At 45.8% G+C, this 16,387-nt stretch overlaps 1 protein-coding gene across 1 annotated transcript; it reads right to left on the bottom strand.

The window, feature by feature from the left end:
• Positions 1–413: 413 nt before the first annotated feature.
• GRP (gastrin releasing peptide) lies at positions 414–7,725 on the bottom strand. Its single transcript, XM_033164675.1, has 3 exons — positions 7,362–7,725; positions 3,355–3,605; positions 414–592 (listed from the first exon to the last, which is right to left on the bottom strand). The coding sequence occupies exons 1-3, from the start codon at positions 7,537–7,539 to the stop codon at positions 539–541; spliced, it is 483 nt and encodes a 160-aa protein (XP_033020566.1). The 5' UTR covers positions 7,540–7,725; the 3' UTR covers positions 414–538.
• Positions 7,726–16,387: the final 8,662 nt, after the last annotated feature.

Raw genomic sequence — 16,387 nt, 5'->3', positions numbered from 1 at the left:
CGCTTCAACAAGACTGCAGCATCACCTGCGTTTCAGACAGATGAAAGCACTAACCTCGGAATCTTTCCTTTTTTAAACGTATTTGTTTATTGTGAATGTTGAAAAACATCGAATGATTGTTAACACAAAAGACGACGCGATTGGAGAGAAGAGAGGAAATGGCAAATTACCGTTAGAGAATTGGAAGACCCTTCATCAACAATTATGCACAACAGCTTTTGCCAACCTGGCGCCCTCCAGGTGTTCTGGAGGGTGCCAAGGGTGGCAAAAGGTGTCGTACAAACAAAGCTGTTCGAAAGAGGAAAAAGGCTACTCAGATGGAAATAAACACCGCCAAAGAGTGTCGTCATTATTAGGAATACAAGTGAGCAGGTTATTTTTACGCCAAAGGGAGAGGGGGGGGGGAATCTTGCTTAACACAAAAGATAATATTATTATTTTGAAATCAGTTATCATATACAATAAAATGCTTGTGAAACCATATAGTCTCTTTCGCAAAGATATTATTCTATGCCTTCAGTGGTGGGAGACAGTTGCTTCAACTCGGAGAGGCCTCTTTTCTATCCATCGCTTGCAGCAGATAATCCATCATCTAATGAAGACACAGAGGGGAAGAAGAATAAAAGCTGCTTTTGTGTTGAATATATGCTATATGGTAATTTATGGACCTAATAGGTATCTAAAGCCATTTGCACATAACATAACAAAATAGGTATTTTATCAAAGTAATTTTTGAACTGAAATACAATTAAGAAGAAGTATATTAATAGTGAAATAATACGATTAAGAAGTATATTAATAGTGAAATAATTATGAAGCTCTAACTTAAAATGATTTTTTTTATTCATAACAAACTTAATAATGCAAACACATTGGCATTTGGCAATAACAAAAGTTCGTTTTAATATTTTGGAAATGTACATCGGGTTTTTTTTTTCCTTTAAATTTTTAGGGGCCCCCAAGAGAGTGAGGCCCTAAGCTATAGCTTGTTTAGCTTATACATAAATCCGGCACTGCTTGTAAGTAAGGCTGGCCTTGGACAGGAGTTGGTCGAAGGCAGACTGGCAGCATATTGGCCCATTTGCCCTGTATAGACCAGCCTCCACTAACATCAGTGCTGGTGTGACAGGAGAGCATTCTCCACCAGACCCGAGGCAGCAGGACAGATTAGGAGGACCAAGAGCGACCATGTGGCAGCAAATATCATTGTGGCTGGCATCCACCTGTCTCAAGAGACAATGGCGTGGCCCCCTGGGGGTGCAGTCGAACCACTGTGTTAGCAGCACCAAAGTGACCTCCTCAGAGGTCAGGCTTGGGCAGTGTGTATGGAGTCTTTTAATGAACTGAACAGAGTGGAAGATTATGAGTCATGGGGATGGGAAGAGTGTACAAATACATCAGTGTTTATCTTTCAGTTGCTATTTTGTCAAGGTTGTTAACATTATGACCCCTGTAGTACTTTGAGTAATCCTATAATATGACTTCTGTTGTGCTGTTTTGCTTATCTTTTCCAAGTTGTTTCATTAATAGACTGTAATTGTTTTACTGGTGAATTGTAATTTTTCTCACTGATTGTTTGTTAACTACTCTGTCTAGTTTATGTTGCATTTGCGGTGCTCTATTACGTTATTGTTACAGAGGTACCTCGGTTTCCGAACGTCTCCGTTGACTAACATTTCGGTTTTTGAATGCTGTAAACCCGGAAGTAAATGCTTCAGTTTTCGAACACACCTCAGAAGTCGAACATGCCATGTGGCTTCCGTATTGAGTTTTCCGTACTGAGGCTTCCGCATTGAGTTTTCGGGTTTCGAACATTTCGGAACTCGAGCGGTCTTCCAGAGCGGATTACGTTTGAAACCCGAGGTCCAACTGTATTTATTGTTTGTAAGCCGCTTTGCGATTTGGTTGAATGAAAGCAGCATATCCATATAATCAATCATTCAACCGATGGGAATAGCTAAGCGACTCGGGAGGAACAGCCAGGGGCTGCTACTGCTGCCCCACACCCCTCACCTGCTGCCTGACACAGCTGCTTCATAATAATAATAATAATAATAATAATAATAATAACAACAACAACAACAACACACACACACACACACACACACACACACACACACACACACACACTTTCACAACATATTTAAAAGGGCATTGGATGCCAATCACCCAAAGGCCTGGTTAAAGAGGAACATTTTCGCCTGGCACCTAAAGGTGTATAATGAAGGCACTGGCCGAACCGTGTCAGAATATGGGTAAAGCCATTACTTGGGGCAGAAGTTCATTTACTGCAGCCCCAAGCACAAATCAATCAGTTTTTCTAGGAAATTAAATCAAAATAATCAGAAAGGGAGAGCTGTTTCCCCCTTGGTGTAGCAAACTTCCCAGTACCTCATGATAGTAAGCTAAAAATGCTTTGTGTAAATTGGGAGGTTAGGAATATGCTCCACAGGCAAGAGGGATCCAGTCATTTGCCATTTCTAGGGCACTTCCAGATTATCACTATTTCAGGGTGGGATTCAATTACATACCATCAAATTCAGGTTGTGCAATTATAGCTGACTGGGAGGTCCTCTCAGCCCCATTTAGGATTCTAGGTAATGCTTGAAAAGTGTTTGGGTTTTTTTATTATTGGGGAGCAGTTGTAGCTAAGGGGCGGAGCATCTGTTTTGCATGCACAAGCTCCCAGGTTCAGTCCCCAGCACCTCTGGGTCGGTAAATCCCTGCTTGAAATCTTAGGGACCCAATTCTGGTCAGCAGAGACAGTGCTGAGCTGGATGGACCTGATGGTCTGATTTAGCATAAGGCACCTCCCTACATGTTCCTGTATCGAGGCTCAACTTGCTGACCTTCTCAGATGTATTTTCACCTCTGTTGAACCACGTTTGGCAGGTTTGTTTGACAGAAACAAACCGAAATGAAATGAACTGTGACAGGAAGCTTCCCATCATGTTCAACTTGTCAGTGAAAGCATCAGAAGTGTAGCAGCAAGCATCATTCAGTTTGTAACTCCAAAGTTAACTCTGTTATCAGTAAGCCAGCTAACCAATAGGGGGATGGTGGAAGTGTTGCTTAGCAACCAGCTTGACATTTACTGAGGCAGCATGCGCTCTGATTGGCTGTGCAGTTCTCAGGGAACTTTCCCTTCTGTGTGTTTGGCTGAATGTTTCCCTGCTGCTTACAAGGCCTGAACTAAGAGAGACAAAATCCCTCTGCTCGTTCCTCCTCAAATTATACACTTTGTTCAGTTTGCTCAGTAAAGTGTTATCATGATTTCTTTCCTCTCTGGACTCCGTCTACATTATTTAAGTGACTTTTGTCAACACATTGATGAAGGCAAGCATTTACACTTACGTCTCTGAGGCTGCTGTTGTCCTCTGCCTCCCAAGTGCTCTTGACAGGAAACGGAGATTCTTCCCTAAGAACCTGAGCACTTTGGTTTTCGTTCCCCTCAAGAAGTCGGAGGAACTGCTTGAATGTTTCCTCCCAGTGCAGATAGTCTCCCAGCTGCTTGGCATTATCGGGTAGCAAAGAGAAAGGTGGCTCATTTCGTTCTTCATATATATTAGGGAAATCTCCACTGCTCTTTTTACCCATGAAGTGCCCTGCAAGAGGAACCAAAATGCCATGAAAGTGGTGCCAAAAGTCATAGAACTGTAGATTGGGAAGGGACCCCCAAGAGTCATCTAGTCCAACCCCCTGCAATGCAGAAATCTTTTTGCCCAATGTGGGGCTCGAACCCACAACCCTGAGATTAAGAGTCTCATGCTGTTTCACCTCTATGTGCTTTCCGAGGCTCAGGTGAATTATTTTATCCAGGAAAGGAAAAGTGCGTGGGTGGGCGTGCATGTGCGCTCTCTCTCTCTCTCTCTCTCTCTCTCTCTCTCTCTCTCTCTCTCTCTCTCTCTGGGAGAGAAGACACCACAGAAGGTTGTGCCCATGTCACTTGCTCAAAAGTTCAAATGTGTCCACAGGTTTCTGGTTAGGTGACTCCTGTCTTGGAGATTGAGGGTTTCATGCTGGGGCTAAACAGGCATCCTTTGCCTTGACTGAAATATGGTAGTCTCTTCTCTTTCACCCTCTCAGCAAAATTCCAGCACACTTATGCATCAAAGATGTTCCATTAAAAAGGAACTCAAGTGGCTGGCAAATTAATGCTAGGAACCTTGCAAGCAAACTCACTGGGGACTTTTTCACTGGGCTGATGGGGGGAAGAAACAGAAAAGTGTGTGTGTGTGTGTGTGTGTGTGTGTGTGTGTGTGATATATCCTTCCAAATAGAAAGCCCCATCAAAGGTGTAATTCACACTCTGTATTTTTCGGCCATGTGAGTGCTCCATACCTTTGGATAGGCACACATACATGCACAAAAGAGTGTGCAGACCAGGTGAGCATGGATTTTCAAGGTGGTACGATAGAAGCATCAGTGACCACAGTGTAATGTACACACTCATTTCTTTTATCCTGCTGATCAAACAGGCTTTGCTTGCAGGCTTTTGAAGCCTTACAAAAAAAATGCAAAAATTATGGGCTACAATAGACATGAAAGATCCTTTCCTGACTTCAACCCTTTTCCTGCCAGCCACCTTTGGGCTCATCTACACTTTTGGTTGTCACATATTTTGATCATATTTTGCACCAATTAATTTTTCCCAGGTGCAAGGGCTATCCTCATTGTTCCTCGGCTGTGCCGTGTGAAAATCCAATCTTACCTGCTGATTGGTATCTTATCCGATGCACAGAAAATCAAGAGGCAGATTTTGCTCAACTGAGCTTCAGTTCAGTGGGTAAGGTCTAATTTTCAGAAGGCACAGCTGCAGAACAAGAAAAGTTCTCGGACCCTGGGCAACTAATCAGTACACAATATGATCAAACACGGGACGAGTGAAAGTGTGGATGGGCCCAATGTTGACCTCCCCCAAGTTGCTTTCCCCCACCACAATGTCCCTGAAAAAGACACATATATCACACCACAATGTCCCTGAAAAAGACACATATATCTAGAGAGCAGGAGGAGAAAAGCAGCGTGGGGGAGGGTGGTTTCGATGGCTGGTGGGGAAAGGGTGAAGCGCTTACAGTTCTCCAGCAGGCAGTGAAGGATAGGCGTGCCTGGCGTGCTCTGGTCCACGGGGTCACGAAGAGTTGGACACGACTGAACGACTGAACAACATATGTAAAGTTCTGTTGGGATGAGCCGTGTTCCCATCATATCATTTCTACTCTCCGGAATAAACTGTCACCTGTCTCCAGGCCGTCAGTATCATCTCCTGCAACTGCAATAGCTGCTGGTGACGTCGGGAGGTTAATACCACCAATGTTAAGGGGCTTGCAGCCAACTATACTTAGAGGTAGTTTCTCTTTACCGGATCCTATGTTTGAAGCAGCATGACAGGGGCGTTGTGACAGACACCACACCAAATTATCCCAGGTGGCAAGCAGGGCCACCACAACTGCAGAGATGCCTGCAGGCAGTCTTCATGGACTGTTCAGCACTCTTATTTTTTCATGCAGTCATGGGCATGAGGCGAATTACTCTCAAACAGAGAAAAGTCACAGATTCACAGATGTGAACCAATGCTGTGATTTCCTGGTACACTCTCTCTCTCTCTCTCTCTCTCACACACACACACACACAACGCTCTTCTGTAAATCCATGCACTCAGTTATGGAAGGCTGGAGCTGTCTTCATGGAAGAAAAATGTAATAGCATGAATGGACCATCTCAAGGGAAGAAGCAAAGAGGCGGCAGATACTTGTGCACAGTTACAGATGTGTGGATGCTTCAGGTAAAGGGGGAGGTGGCTTAGAGAGATCAATGCAATATTTCGCAAGCTATTTATAATGGGGAAGGGCTATGGCAGAGCAGAACATTCCAGGTTCAATCCACAGCATTTCCAGCTAGAGCTCAGAGGACCCATCTCTGAAAACAAGAAAAGCAGCTGCCAATCAGTGTAGGTAGCACTGGGTTAAGTGGACCAGGGCTCTGATTGGGTATAAGGCAGTGTCCTATCTTCGTAATGGCAGGAGAGACAAGACATCAATTTTATAAGAAGATGTAGAGACCAACCTGTCAGGGATCCTATTGTTCATTCTAGTACAACCTTTGCTGCTTACACTAGGATATCGTGAAACTAAAGTAGCTCTAGCAGATGCCAGTTCAATGACAGCCTGAGAAAAACCCTGATAGCTTAGACCAGGAATCTATCTAGTCCCGCATCCTGTTTCCAACAGCGGCTGGCTGGCCAGATACATGAATGGAGGGCAACAGTGCTCCCTGATTGGTTTGTCCTCAGCACCTGGTATTCAGAGCTATACTCTGTCAATGGAGGTTTCATTTAGCTCTCCTATATCTTAAGAGAAAACTCAGTTCTCTTGAGTTTAGAACCCTGTGTAGCCCAAATGGCAACACCATCCACACTTCATCAGCACATTTGAGCAAGCCTGGGGCCACCCCAAGTACCTCCCCCCCCATAAAAAAAAGCTTGAGGGGGGAAAACCCAAGTGAGGGGGTGTCTAATAGCAGCCCACTGAGGACCAAAGATGCTCATTTGGCACAGAATGCAGTGGGGGAACAGGAAATGAAGGAGTGGGGAGGAATGGAGTATCCCCACAAAAGACATGGCAAGCTTGATTGGCTGGGACATTGAAGAGGTGCACTGCACATTGCAATGTTTTGCTGACCTGCTTGTCAGGATTGAAAAGACTCAAGGGGTGGAATTATTCTCCATCTAACCTAGTAGCAGTTATGACTACAGGGCAGGGAAGTCGCCGCCGCCGCCGCCCCCCCCAAAAGTATTAATGACCTGCTGTGTGAAGTCGCTATTTCTTTTCCAAAACATGAAAATAAAAATCACCAGCAACGCATCTGTCTGCACACGGAATAGATTGACACGAACAGGATGGAGGGGGTAACGTGGTGCGGCGCGGGAGCGGAGCAAGCTAGAGGGGATGCTCACTGGAAACTGAAGGCGTTGCGTCGCCAGGATGGGTACCGAGCTTGGCTGGGAGGAAAATGATAACGGGCGGGTGGATGCTCTCCAAGTGGCAAGCCAGCTTTTCAAAGTTGGGGGGAAAGTAAGAGATCCCTCCCTCCGTCCCTCTAAAGCTCACTCTCCTTCCCTCCGCTCAACCCAACCCTCGCTCCCTTAATGCTACTCGCTCCCCCTGCAGAAACAACAATTGTAAGCTCCTCGCGGCAAAGACCTCGCTCTCTTTTCACTTTCCCTCGGGGCTGACGCTCTTCTGTCAAGCGCCAACCGCGGCGTCGGGGTGAGGAGAGAAAGCGCGCGCACCGCGCCACACACACACACACACACATTTGGCGACCGTGGGCGCACAGCAATTCGTGCGTAGGCTACTCACCCACTGCCCAGTGGCTGCCCCGGGGGTAGATCTTGGCCATCGGGGACGCCCCCTCGCCGCCTTGCAAGGGCGCGGCGCGGCCGCCACGTCCCTCCAGCAGCAGCGCGAAGGCGAAGAGACCCAGGAGGGAGAAGAGCCCGCGGGGCTTCGGCAGCAGCTGGAACTCGGGGCGCGCCATGGTGCGTTCCGGGCTTGGCCTCGACGGGGCGGCTCCGCGCTCTGCTTGATCAAGGGCAGCGGGGAGGCGCGGCGGAGACTGAGTGCGGCGCTGCTTCTGCCTCCTCGGCCGGGACCTGCCTTTATATGCAGGCTGGGCGAGGTGGCAGGAAAGGTCAAGCCCTTAACGCCTCCCCTCGAGGGCGCTGCTGGAACTCGGGAGCGGAGCAGCGCCTCTCCGCCCGCCTGACTGGCTGGCTGGCTCGACGGCGAAAGCGCAGCCGAGCGCTCCTCCTTCCTCTGACGCCCACCCGTCCAGCCATTACTGCTTCAGTGCTACCCCCTGGGGGAAAGTTCCCCCACCCCCACTCTCCCCCGCCCCGTCTGTGGCTTCAGCAGCTGCACGGCAGGCTGACAGCACCAGTCTTACAGGTAAAGCTCCCCCCCCCCCCCACTGCTCAGATTCAAGGATGGATAAAACGGCACCTGGAGAACATCTGCCTGTTGGAAAAAAGCGCCCGTCAGAAATATGAGAGCCCCATGGCAGGCGCAGGGGGGGGGGAGAATAGCAATTCTGAATAATGCCAGGAAGGGTGGGGTCAGCCCTAGATTCCGTTCTCAGCTCCCGAGGCTCAGCTTTGTGAAGTCCTCCTAAAGAAGAGGGTGTCTCTGAGACAGTGCAGAATGTCATACCCCACTAGCACAAGTAAGCTCTTACCTGTAGAATGCCAGAGGAGGGGGCTGTCCTGTCAGAGAGAGCCTGAGGAGGGAGGAAACCCCCGGTATAGGGTATTATTATTATTATTATTATTATTATTATTATTATTATTATTATTATTATTATTATTTCCAGCTGAGGTATATCAAGACTAAATTTTAGTCCTGAGATGCTTAAACTCCTAATAAATTGGAAGTGTTCCTCTGAACATGTGCCAGGTGCGTTTCTCTGACTTCAGAGGGGAGGTAAAGGTGTATTGAAAGCTAAGGGCTTCTGTCCACTCTCATTTTAGCAATAAGTGCTGAGAGGAGACCAGTGGCATAGCATGGGGAGCCGTGGCCCCGGGCACATTGTTTTGAGGGAGCGCAACCAGGTGCCCCACGAAAGGCTCCCTCATCGAAGTTGGAGCTGCAGGAACAGAAACCGGAGCTCAGCCAGGCCTTCAGGGCCTGGCTCTGGTGTGCAAGACAGCTGCGGAGGCAGCTTCCTCCCACGACAGCCCAATTAATATTTAATGGGAGGGAATTGAAAAGGGTAGGTGCCATGACACTAGAAGACTGATTTCTGTATTGCGTGAGATGGGCATCCTGATAAGGTGGCATCACCGGGAAGCTCTCACCTGCAGAGTGCAGTGTGGATTGGGTATTTAAGGGTGGGGGGGGGTGGGAGATCTTTCAGGCATCCTGATCCCAAGCTGTATAGGGCTTTATGCTGTAAAACCAGCAGTTCGAACTTAGTCCGGTAACTAGTTGACAGCAATTTAAAATATATATATTATGGAGACACCCCCACCCCACCCCACCCAAAAAAACAGTTCAATTTGGGTTGAGTATGCTCAGTTGTCCTGGAATGTTGCATGTCATTTAGAAAAAGGAAACTGGAAAGGGGGTGGGGAGAGAGAGAGAGAGATTGGGATGTCCTGTTTGGAGGGAACAGTTCACTGAACCGGAGTTTTCCTATTTGGAGGGAGTTTACACTGCAACAGTTTGTTGCAGGTCACATTTGCCTTTCCTGCTGGGAAAGCATGTAGGTTTTCCCATTTACCAAGGCCACCACCAGCTGCTCAATATTGTCCTCTCTGCTGAATGGTAGGGGGATGCCCGTAGCCCAACACAGTGCATTCCTTGCATGCTACACAATGTCCCAGATGCAGCCCAAAGTGGAGATTTCGGGGGCAGAATGAGGACATACCCTCTGAGAAACTGGGGAGGGGCTGCTAGGCAGGGTAAACAGTGCTGAGCTTTACAGACCAGAGGTTCAGTTCTGTATAAGTCCATTTTATACAACAATGCAGTGGCACCATAGCTGTCAACTTTTCCCTTATTCCGAATAGGATTCCTCGCAAGAAAGGGTTGACAGCTATGTGACGGCAGTGGTAGAGCCAGAGTACAGGGCACAAGTCCAGGGTGCAATTTTGTTTCATCTAGCCTCAAGTTCTTGCCCATTCCAACAGTTCCTCTCTTGGTTAATTTTATGCTTAATTTTTGCGCTTAATTTCTCCAAGATTGTGTCTTCTCGGTGGTGATGTTTTTTATAATTTATTACAGGCCTGGCACCAGTTCTGAGTGGAAGCCAGATTTCACGGCAGCCTCTTCCCCTTCTTCCTTTTGCACATCAAACGCACCCTGTTGCAAGCTCCTGATATTTGTGATTAATGCACATGCCCTCCCTCTCACTGCTGTGCCCTGTGTCATTCATTCATATCTCCCCTATTCACGAAACAAGCAAGCAAGCAAACAAACAAAAAGCTATCAATGGGAATGAAACGTGCTTTGCCTCGTCTAAAGCAAACTCCATCTCCCCCTCCCCATTTCAGGACCCTCCTTGTCCATAAATGAAGTGGGAATCTTTGTTTCCTCCTCTGTTTGGTGAGACTTGATAAGGCCTCCGACTGCCATTCCCTTATCAAAGTAGGGGGAAGGGGCTCTTTATTTGGAGAATTACAGGTGCTGATAACTCCAGGGATATTCACACTTGAACACTCTCGCCTCTGATTGATGAAGCCCCGTGCACTCTGTTATTGTATCCTGCGTGCATCAATACGCCTGGAGCCTTCGAGAGATACTGGGGAAGACCTCTGCGGACACCCACCATATGCCCCCATCTGTTGATGTTATCCAGTTTTCAAAACCCACCTTTCGTTTTGTGCTCCCCTCCGCCTCTCACCAACACAATTCTTCTGCATAGAAGCACAGACAACTTTGCTCCAGGGGATCCTGACAGTATCTTTGCTAGCACGTTGCTTCCCTTATTAAATCTGCACCAGATTCTTTTCTGCACCACAGCTGCAGTTCTTTGTAGTTCTGCAAAGTAGAGACGCTGCTCTATCGGTGCCCTTGGCTCGTGGAACACCCTCCCTTCAGATGTCAAGGGGATAAATAACTATGCAACTTTTAGAAGAAAGGGAAGTTTTTAATGTTTGGTGTTTTGTTATGCTACAAATACAAGAACACTATTGATGGGGCAATTCACGTGTGCTTTCCCCAACCAATGATCACTCTATTAATTTTATTTTTTTCAGAAAGCAAGTGGTGTTGGGGAAATGAATAGGCTTTCCTTAACCTGAATCAGACCCTATTTTATATGTTTGTTATCTTCAGATATCTTAAGGGCTGTCACCTGGAAGAGGGAACGTGCTTGTTTTCTCCTGCTCTGGAGAACCAATGGCTTCAAGAGACAAAAAAAGGAGATTCCGACTAAACATTCAGGGGAAAAAACTTTCTGACAGTAAGAGCTGTTCGGCAGTGGAACAGACTCCTTCGGGAGGTGGTGGACATCAAACAGAGGTTGGATGGCCATCTGTCAGGGATGCTTTAGCTGAGATTCCTACATTGCAGGAGGTTGGACTAGATGACCCAACTCTAAGATTCTGTGATAATATGCTTTTATATCACTGCTTTATTGGTTTTAGGCTGTATTTTAAAAATGATGGTGTGTGTGTGTGTGTACACCACTTAGGAAATTATAATAAAATTAAGCAGTTTACAAATGCTCTTCAATCAATCAATCGATGGATGAATGAATGAATGAATGAATGATCAGATGACTGAAATAGACAAATATTGCAATTGTTGGGCAGGGCGGGGATGACCCTCCTTCACTAGGTCTATAACCAACATTTTGCTTGGGTACTTCTAAGCTGATTGGTCAAGAAGAAGAAACGTAGCATGGAACCCCTTAACCACATCAAAGATTGCAGCAGCTCCTGGAAGGCTTCTAAAATGGCAACATTAACAGATATCTTGTGAACAGGAGCACTCAAAGGCTTGCCTCCAAATGGGGCTGTGTAAATGGATGAAACAGGGTGAAACAATCACCTATCATACTGATTAGCGGTTGGGTGAAGGTAAAGGTAAAGGTACCCTTGACCGTTAGGTCCAGTCGCGAACGACTCTGGGGTTGTGGCGCTCATCTCGCTCTATAGGCCGAGGGAGCCGGCGTTTATCAGCAGAAGTTTCTGGGTCATGTGGCCAGCATGACTTAAGCCGCTTCTGGCGAAACCAGAGCAGGGCACAGAAACGCCGTTTACCTTCCCACCGGAGCGGTACCTATTTATCTACTTGCACTTTGATGTGCTTTCCAGCTGCTAGGTTGGCAGGAGCTGGGACTGAGCAATGGGAGCTCACCCCATCACAGGGATTCGAACTGCCGACCTTCTGATCGGCAAGCCCTAGGCTCTGTGGCAAGACTAACTCCTGTTCCCCAGAGCCTCATTCTGAACAGCTGTCCGGCACTATCGCCAATTTTGTAACGCTCCCCAAAACTAGACTGGGAGAGGAACTGGGCTCGCAACATCTGCTTGCGCACAGAGGTTTGTTTCTTCTTTGCACACGAGCCTCTGAGCTGAACCAGGGCTGAAGCATCCTGAACTTACAGCGTCTCCCTGTATTTTGTAGTTTGGAAATCAGAGTATAACCTGAATATAAATGCATGCATACAGATTCTTTTCTATGCTCTAATTATACATTGCAAAATCAGTTTGTATAGATACACCACCATAATTCTGTATTTCCCATCAAAGTAATTTATTCTGTGTTACTAAGCATATAGAAGGGAATCCAGGTGCAACAAACACACTAATTCACTTTAAATGACTCGGCTGTTTTCCTTTGAGACAGCTTCTCCTTCTTGTGAATAAATTGCAGTCACATCTGTGTACAGCTGACTGATGGTTAGTTCTAATTTTCAAACCTTTTCCTGCTTAGCTTTAGGTGAAATGTGACACAACCAAGCTTTCTGCATCGCGAAGACATTTATGGATATTAATTTCCATAATCAAATTATCACTATTTGTACTCTTACTTCCTTCCTTTACATTTCTGCCACATAATAGTGTCTTCTCTATGAGGAGTTTATTAAAACCAGATGAATATAAAACGGAAACTACTTTCTTTCACGATGTTTATTTACAGTAAGTGTTTGAAAATATTGGGGTTGTCATGTCACAGAACCAGTATGTGAGGACAAGTTATGCACATGGCAGAGGTCTTATGTACCAAGAACACTTGTCCTGCCGGGGTCACTAACATTTTAAGGTTTGTGGGCACATTTGGATTTTTGAGTGGGTGTTGGGGCACAACCCTCTCTGGTCTGTTTTTTTTTCTCCTCACCCCTCCTAGGGGACAGAAATAGAGAAAGTGCATCCACATACACTTTACTTCTCCAAGGTATTTGGCTAAAAGTTGGATCCAGTAGATTTAGCATAAGCCTCGAAAAGCACAAAGAGTTGAAAGAGGAAGTAGGAAAGAGTGTCCTTTTCTCAACTTCCTCTTCCAACTCTATGTACTTTTCAAGGGAGAAAAGGGTAACCACTCTTAACATCACATGACCAAGGGGTAAACATGGGGCACTCTGAGGTTTCATGGGGGTGTTATTGGCGACCCTCCTGAGCACCTTTGGATTGAAGAATGGTTAGAAAATCTAGAAAGCTCTTGACAAGAGTTGCACCATAATGCTAAAGAAAGAAGGCTTCTAGTACTCTTATCTGGAACAAGGAGCCTATTGTCAAGGCTTCAGGGAATCCCATCCCTCTCGCAGTGGGATGCCAAGAAGTAGAAAAACAAGAAAAGTTCTTACCATGTAGTTTATTCAATATACACAGAGAGAGACGAAGAAATGTTGTCAGTACAATGATATTTGGAATGCATTTATAAAAATCACAACGAGTTGTTAATAATTGTATACTCGCTGGAATTACTTATGTACCTATGTATATTGTATTACAGTTTCGAGTTTCGTTTTGTTTGTTTGTTTTCATTTCTCTCACTTTATTTGTCCATGGTTCCCCCTACCCCCTCCCATAAAATACAAATAAATGAAAACAAGCTATTGTATTTTCTTTCCTATCACAACTCTATCGCACATCACAGAACTTTGCTGAGAGTTTGGAAAGAGAGTCATTTTTGCTTTCCCGCTGGGATGTGTGAGTGCACAGAAGCCATATTGGAAGTTCTGAACCTAATTAAGGCCTCGGGGAATGAATGGAATATTAATAGTGGACCTGATGTTTTCTGTTAAGGGGCTGCCTTATGCAAGGTTAAGCGCCAGATGGTATCTCTTAAGATGTAGTTGGTAGAGATTTGCTCCAAGTTTGGCAAGCAACACCTTAGGACAGATGACACCTGCGGCAGCCTCTCTTGCCTAACTCTCTGCCAAAAACAAAGCAGGCGTTTACTCAGATGTCAGGCATGCTCAGAAGAAGCTCAATGTGGGAAGCTTTTACATTTTCCTACAGATAAAGTTTATATAAAGCAGTCCTTTTAAAAAACCCAAAAAGTTTCCGGCCAAATGCTTTCTTACAAAGAGGAAAAGTACATGTGTTTCATCTCTGGAAGACAGTTGGTGAATACAGTGGTACCTTGGTTCTCAAACTTAATCCATTATGGAAGTCCATTCGAAAACCAAAGCGTTCCAAAACCAAGGCGTGCCTTCCCATAGAAAGTAATGCAAAATGGATTAATCGGTTCCAGACTTTTAAAAACAACCCCTAAAACAGCAATTTAACATGAATTTTACTACCTAAAGAGACCATTGATCCATAAAACGAAAGCAATAAACAATGTACTGCAGTCACACAAGCAAGCAATCAGTAGATGAACTGGGTTCCACACAGTCACAAAAACAAAACAAAAAAGAGCCACAAAAACAAAACCACAAAATAAATAGCAAAAACAGACAGACCTCAGCGTAACACTCAAAACGGAAGTGTGGCACTCAAATCGGAAGCACAACACTCAAAACAGAGCACGTTCGGCTTCCAAAAAAAAATTCGCAAACCAGAACACTTCCAGGTTTGCAGTGTTTGGGTTCCAAGTTGTTTTGAGTTCCAAGGCATTTGAGAACCAAGGTACCACTGTATTTTGAAAATGCAGGAGTGAATGGTAACCACATATTGATAGATCAGGCGATGTGTTTTGTTTCGCTTCTTAGATGTTCAATTTTCCAGACTCTGTCCATATGTAGAAACGTGACTATGGGCTAGTGGAACCCGCAATAAAATGTTGCAACATGGAGTGCCCTGAATCAGGATTTCAGTCACTGTGGTCGATTCCCCTCCCTCCTGTTTTCTTTTTACCCTCTCAGCTGCAAATGAGCATTCTGGTCACTGGACATGTTTAGTTGTCATTGGAGTGTTTCAGGGGTCCCCTATAGGATTTTTTTTTAAAGTACCAATTTTTTAAAAATAGTTCTGAAAACTTTTTTCCTTACAAGGAAACCTCTCGCTTATCAATGGCTATTGCAATTTTGTTACATAAGCAACAGTTGTCCCAGTCTGAATGTCAGAAACAGGATGATTTGTGTGTGTGTGTTTGTAGAATTGTGTACCTGAACCACCTTCAATCAATCTTGCCTTCAATAATTGTCTGAGGGCAAGGGGCACTTCTGAAGGAAACAGAGAGCAAGCGATCTTTTTGGAATGAAACAGCCTAAGGGAACTTTGCTTTGTGAGAGATGTATTGGATTTTGTTTGCAGTTGCTCACTACGAAAACTAAAACTGATTATCAAGAGGTATAATGGCCATTATGTATTGGTGATCCATTTACCAGCAGTGCACTTAGTAATTAAAACAGTATGACCCATTGTTATTTGGTTGCTGTAATGTGCTCTCTGATATCATCATCATTTTTTTATATGCCGCCCATCTGACTGGGTTGGCCCAGCTCTCCCCAAGCCCCTCCCCTCTCATCCCAAGCCACAGCCCCTTTTAAAAATGGGGAAGGTGCTTGGCATGGGGGAGTGGCTTTCTAAAGCACTGTGTGAAGGACCTCCCCTCCTTAGAGTTAGACCTCGCTGCAGGCATGCCAAAGATAGAGTGTGATGACACCTCGTTGCAAGCGGTGCATGATGACTTGGTAGTGTCATTCTGGATTGTGTATTTCAAATGGGTGAGGGCTTTGGGATGGGGTCGCAGGAATCACCTGTCTCATTCAAACAGGCTTCTTAGAAGCAAGATCTACAAATGAATGCTAAGAAAAGAGAAGGGCTAAGGGCCAACTCGATGTGACAATGGTGATCATAGAACTGGAAGGGAACTTCCACATTCTTCCAAGTGCAGTGGCATAGCGTGGGTTGCCATTGTGCAGTAGCATAGCGTGGGTTGCCAGAGTTGGGGCAGCATGGAGGGGAAGGTGGAAGGCATGGAAAAGGATGCTTACGCATGCGCATTCAACTGCCTAATGGCGTCTGGGTCACCCAGGAGATCGCAGCCACAGAGATAAGAAAAGGAGAGTCATTTTGTTGTCTGGAGAGGTCACTTTTTGGTTCCCATGAAGCCATTTTCAATGGAGCCCAGCGAAGGAAGTGCACGGCTGTATTGAGGCAGCACTGGATGTTGAAATTTTGTGCACCCTACCAATTTTTGTGCAACTGCCCCTGTGGCTCACACACACAACGTCACTGTTCTAGTGACAAGTGATCCAGTCACCAAGTGATCTAGATTCTTGTCCCGCTCCTTGCTTAGTGTGGGACCTGCATTTCAGGATGCAGCCGCAGCATCCCTAAGAGATGGCTGCCCAGCCTCTTTCAAATTGAAACTTTCTGGGTCTCCTTCAATCCTTTCCAAATAGCAGCTTCAAAGAGCTTCCAGATTAGTAGGGCAAGGGCATAGGAGCAAGGTGGCTAACCTTCCCCTCACAGTACCGCCCCCCTGCT

The sequence above is a fragment of the Lacerta agilis genome, chromosome 11, assembly GCF_009819535.1.
Source record: "Lacerta agilis isolate rLacAgi1 chromosome 11, rLacAgi1.pri, whole genome shotgun sequence".
Classification (NCBI taxonomy): domain Eukaryota; kingdom Metazoa; phylum Chordata; class Lepidosauria; order Squamata; family Lacertidae; genus Lacerta; species Lacerta agilis.
The sequence above is the reverse complement of the archived record's forward strand: the minus strand, read 5'-3'. Positions and strand labels throughout refer to the sequence as shown.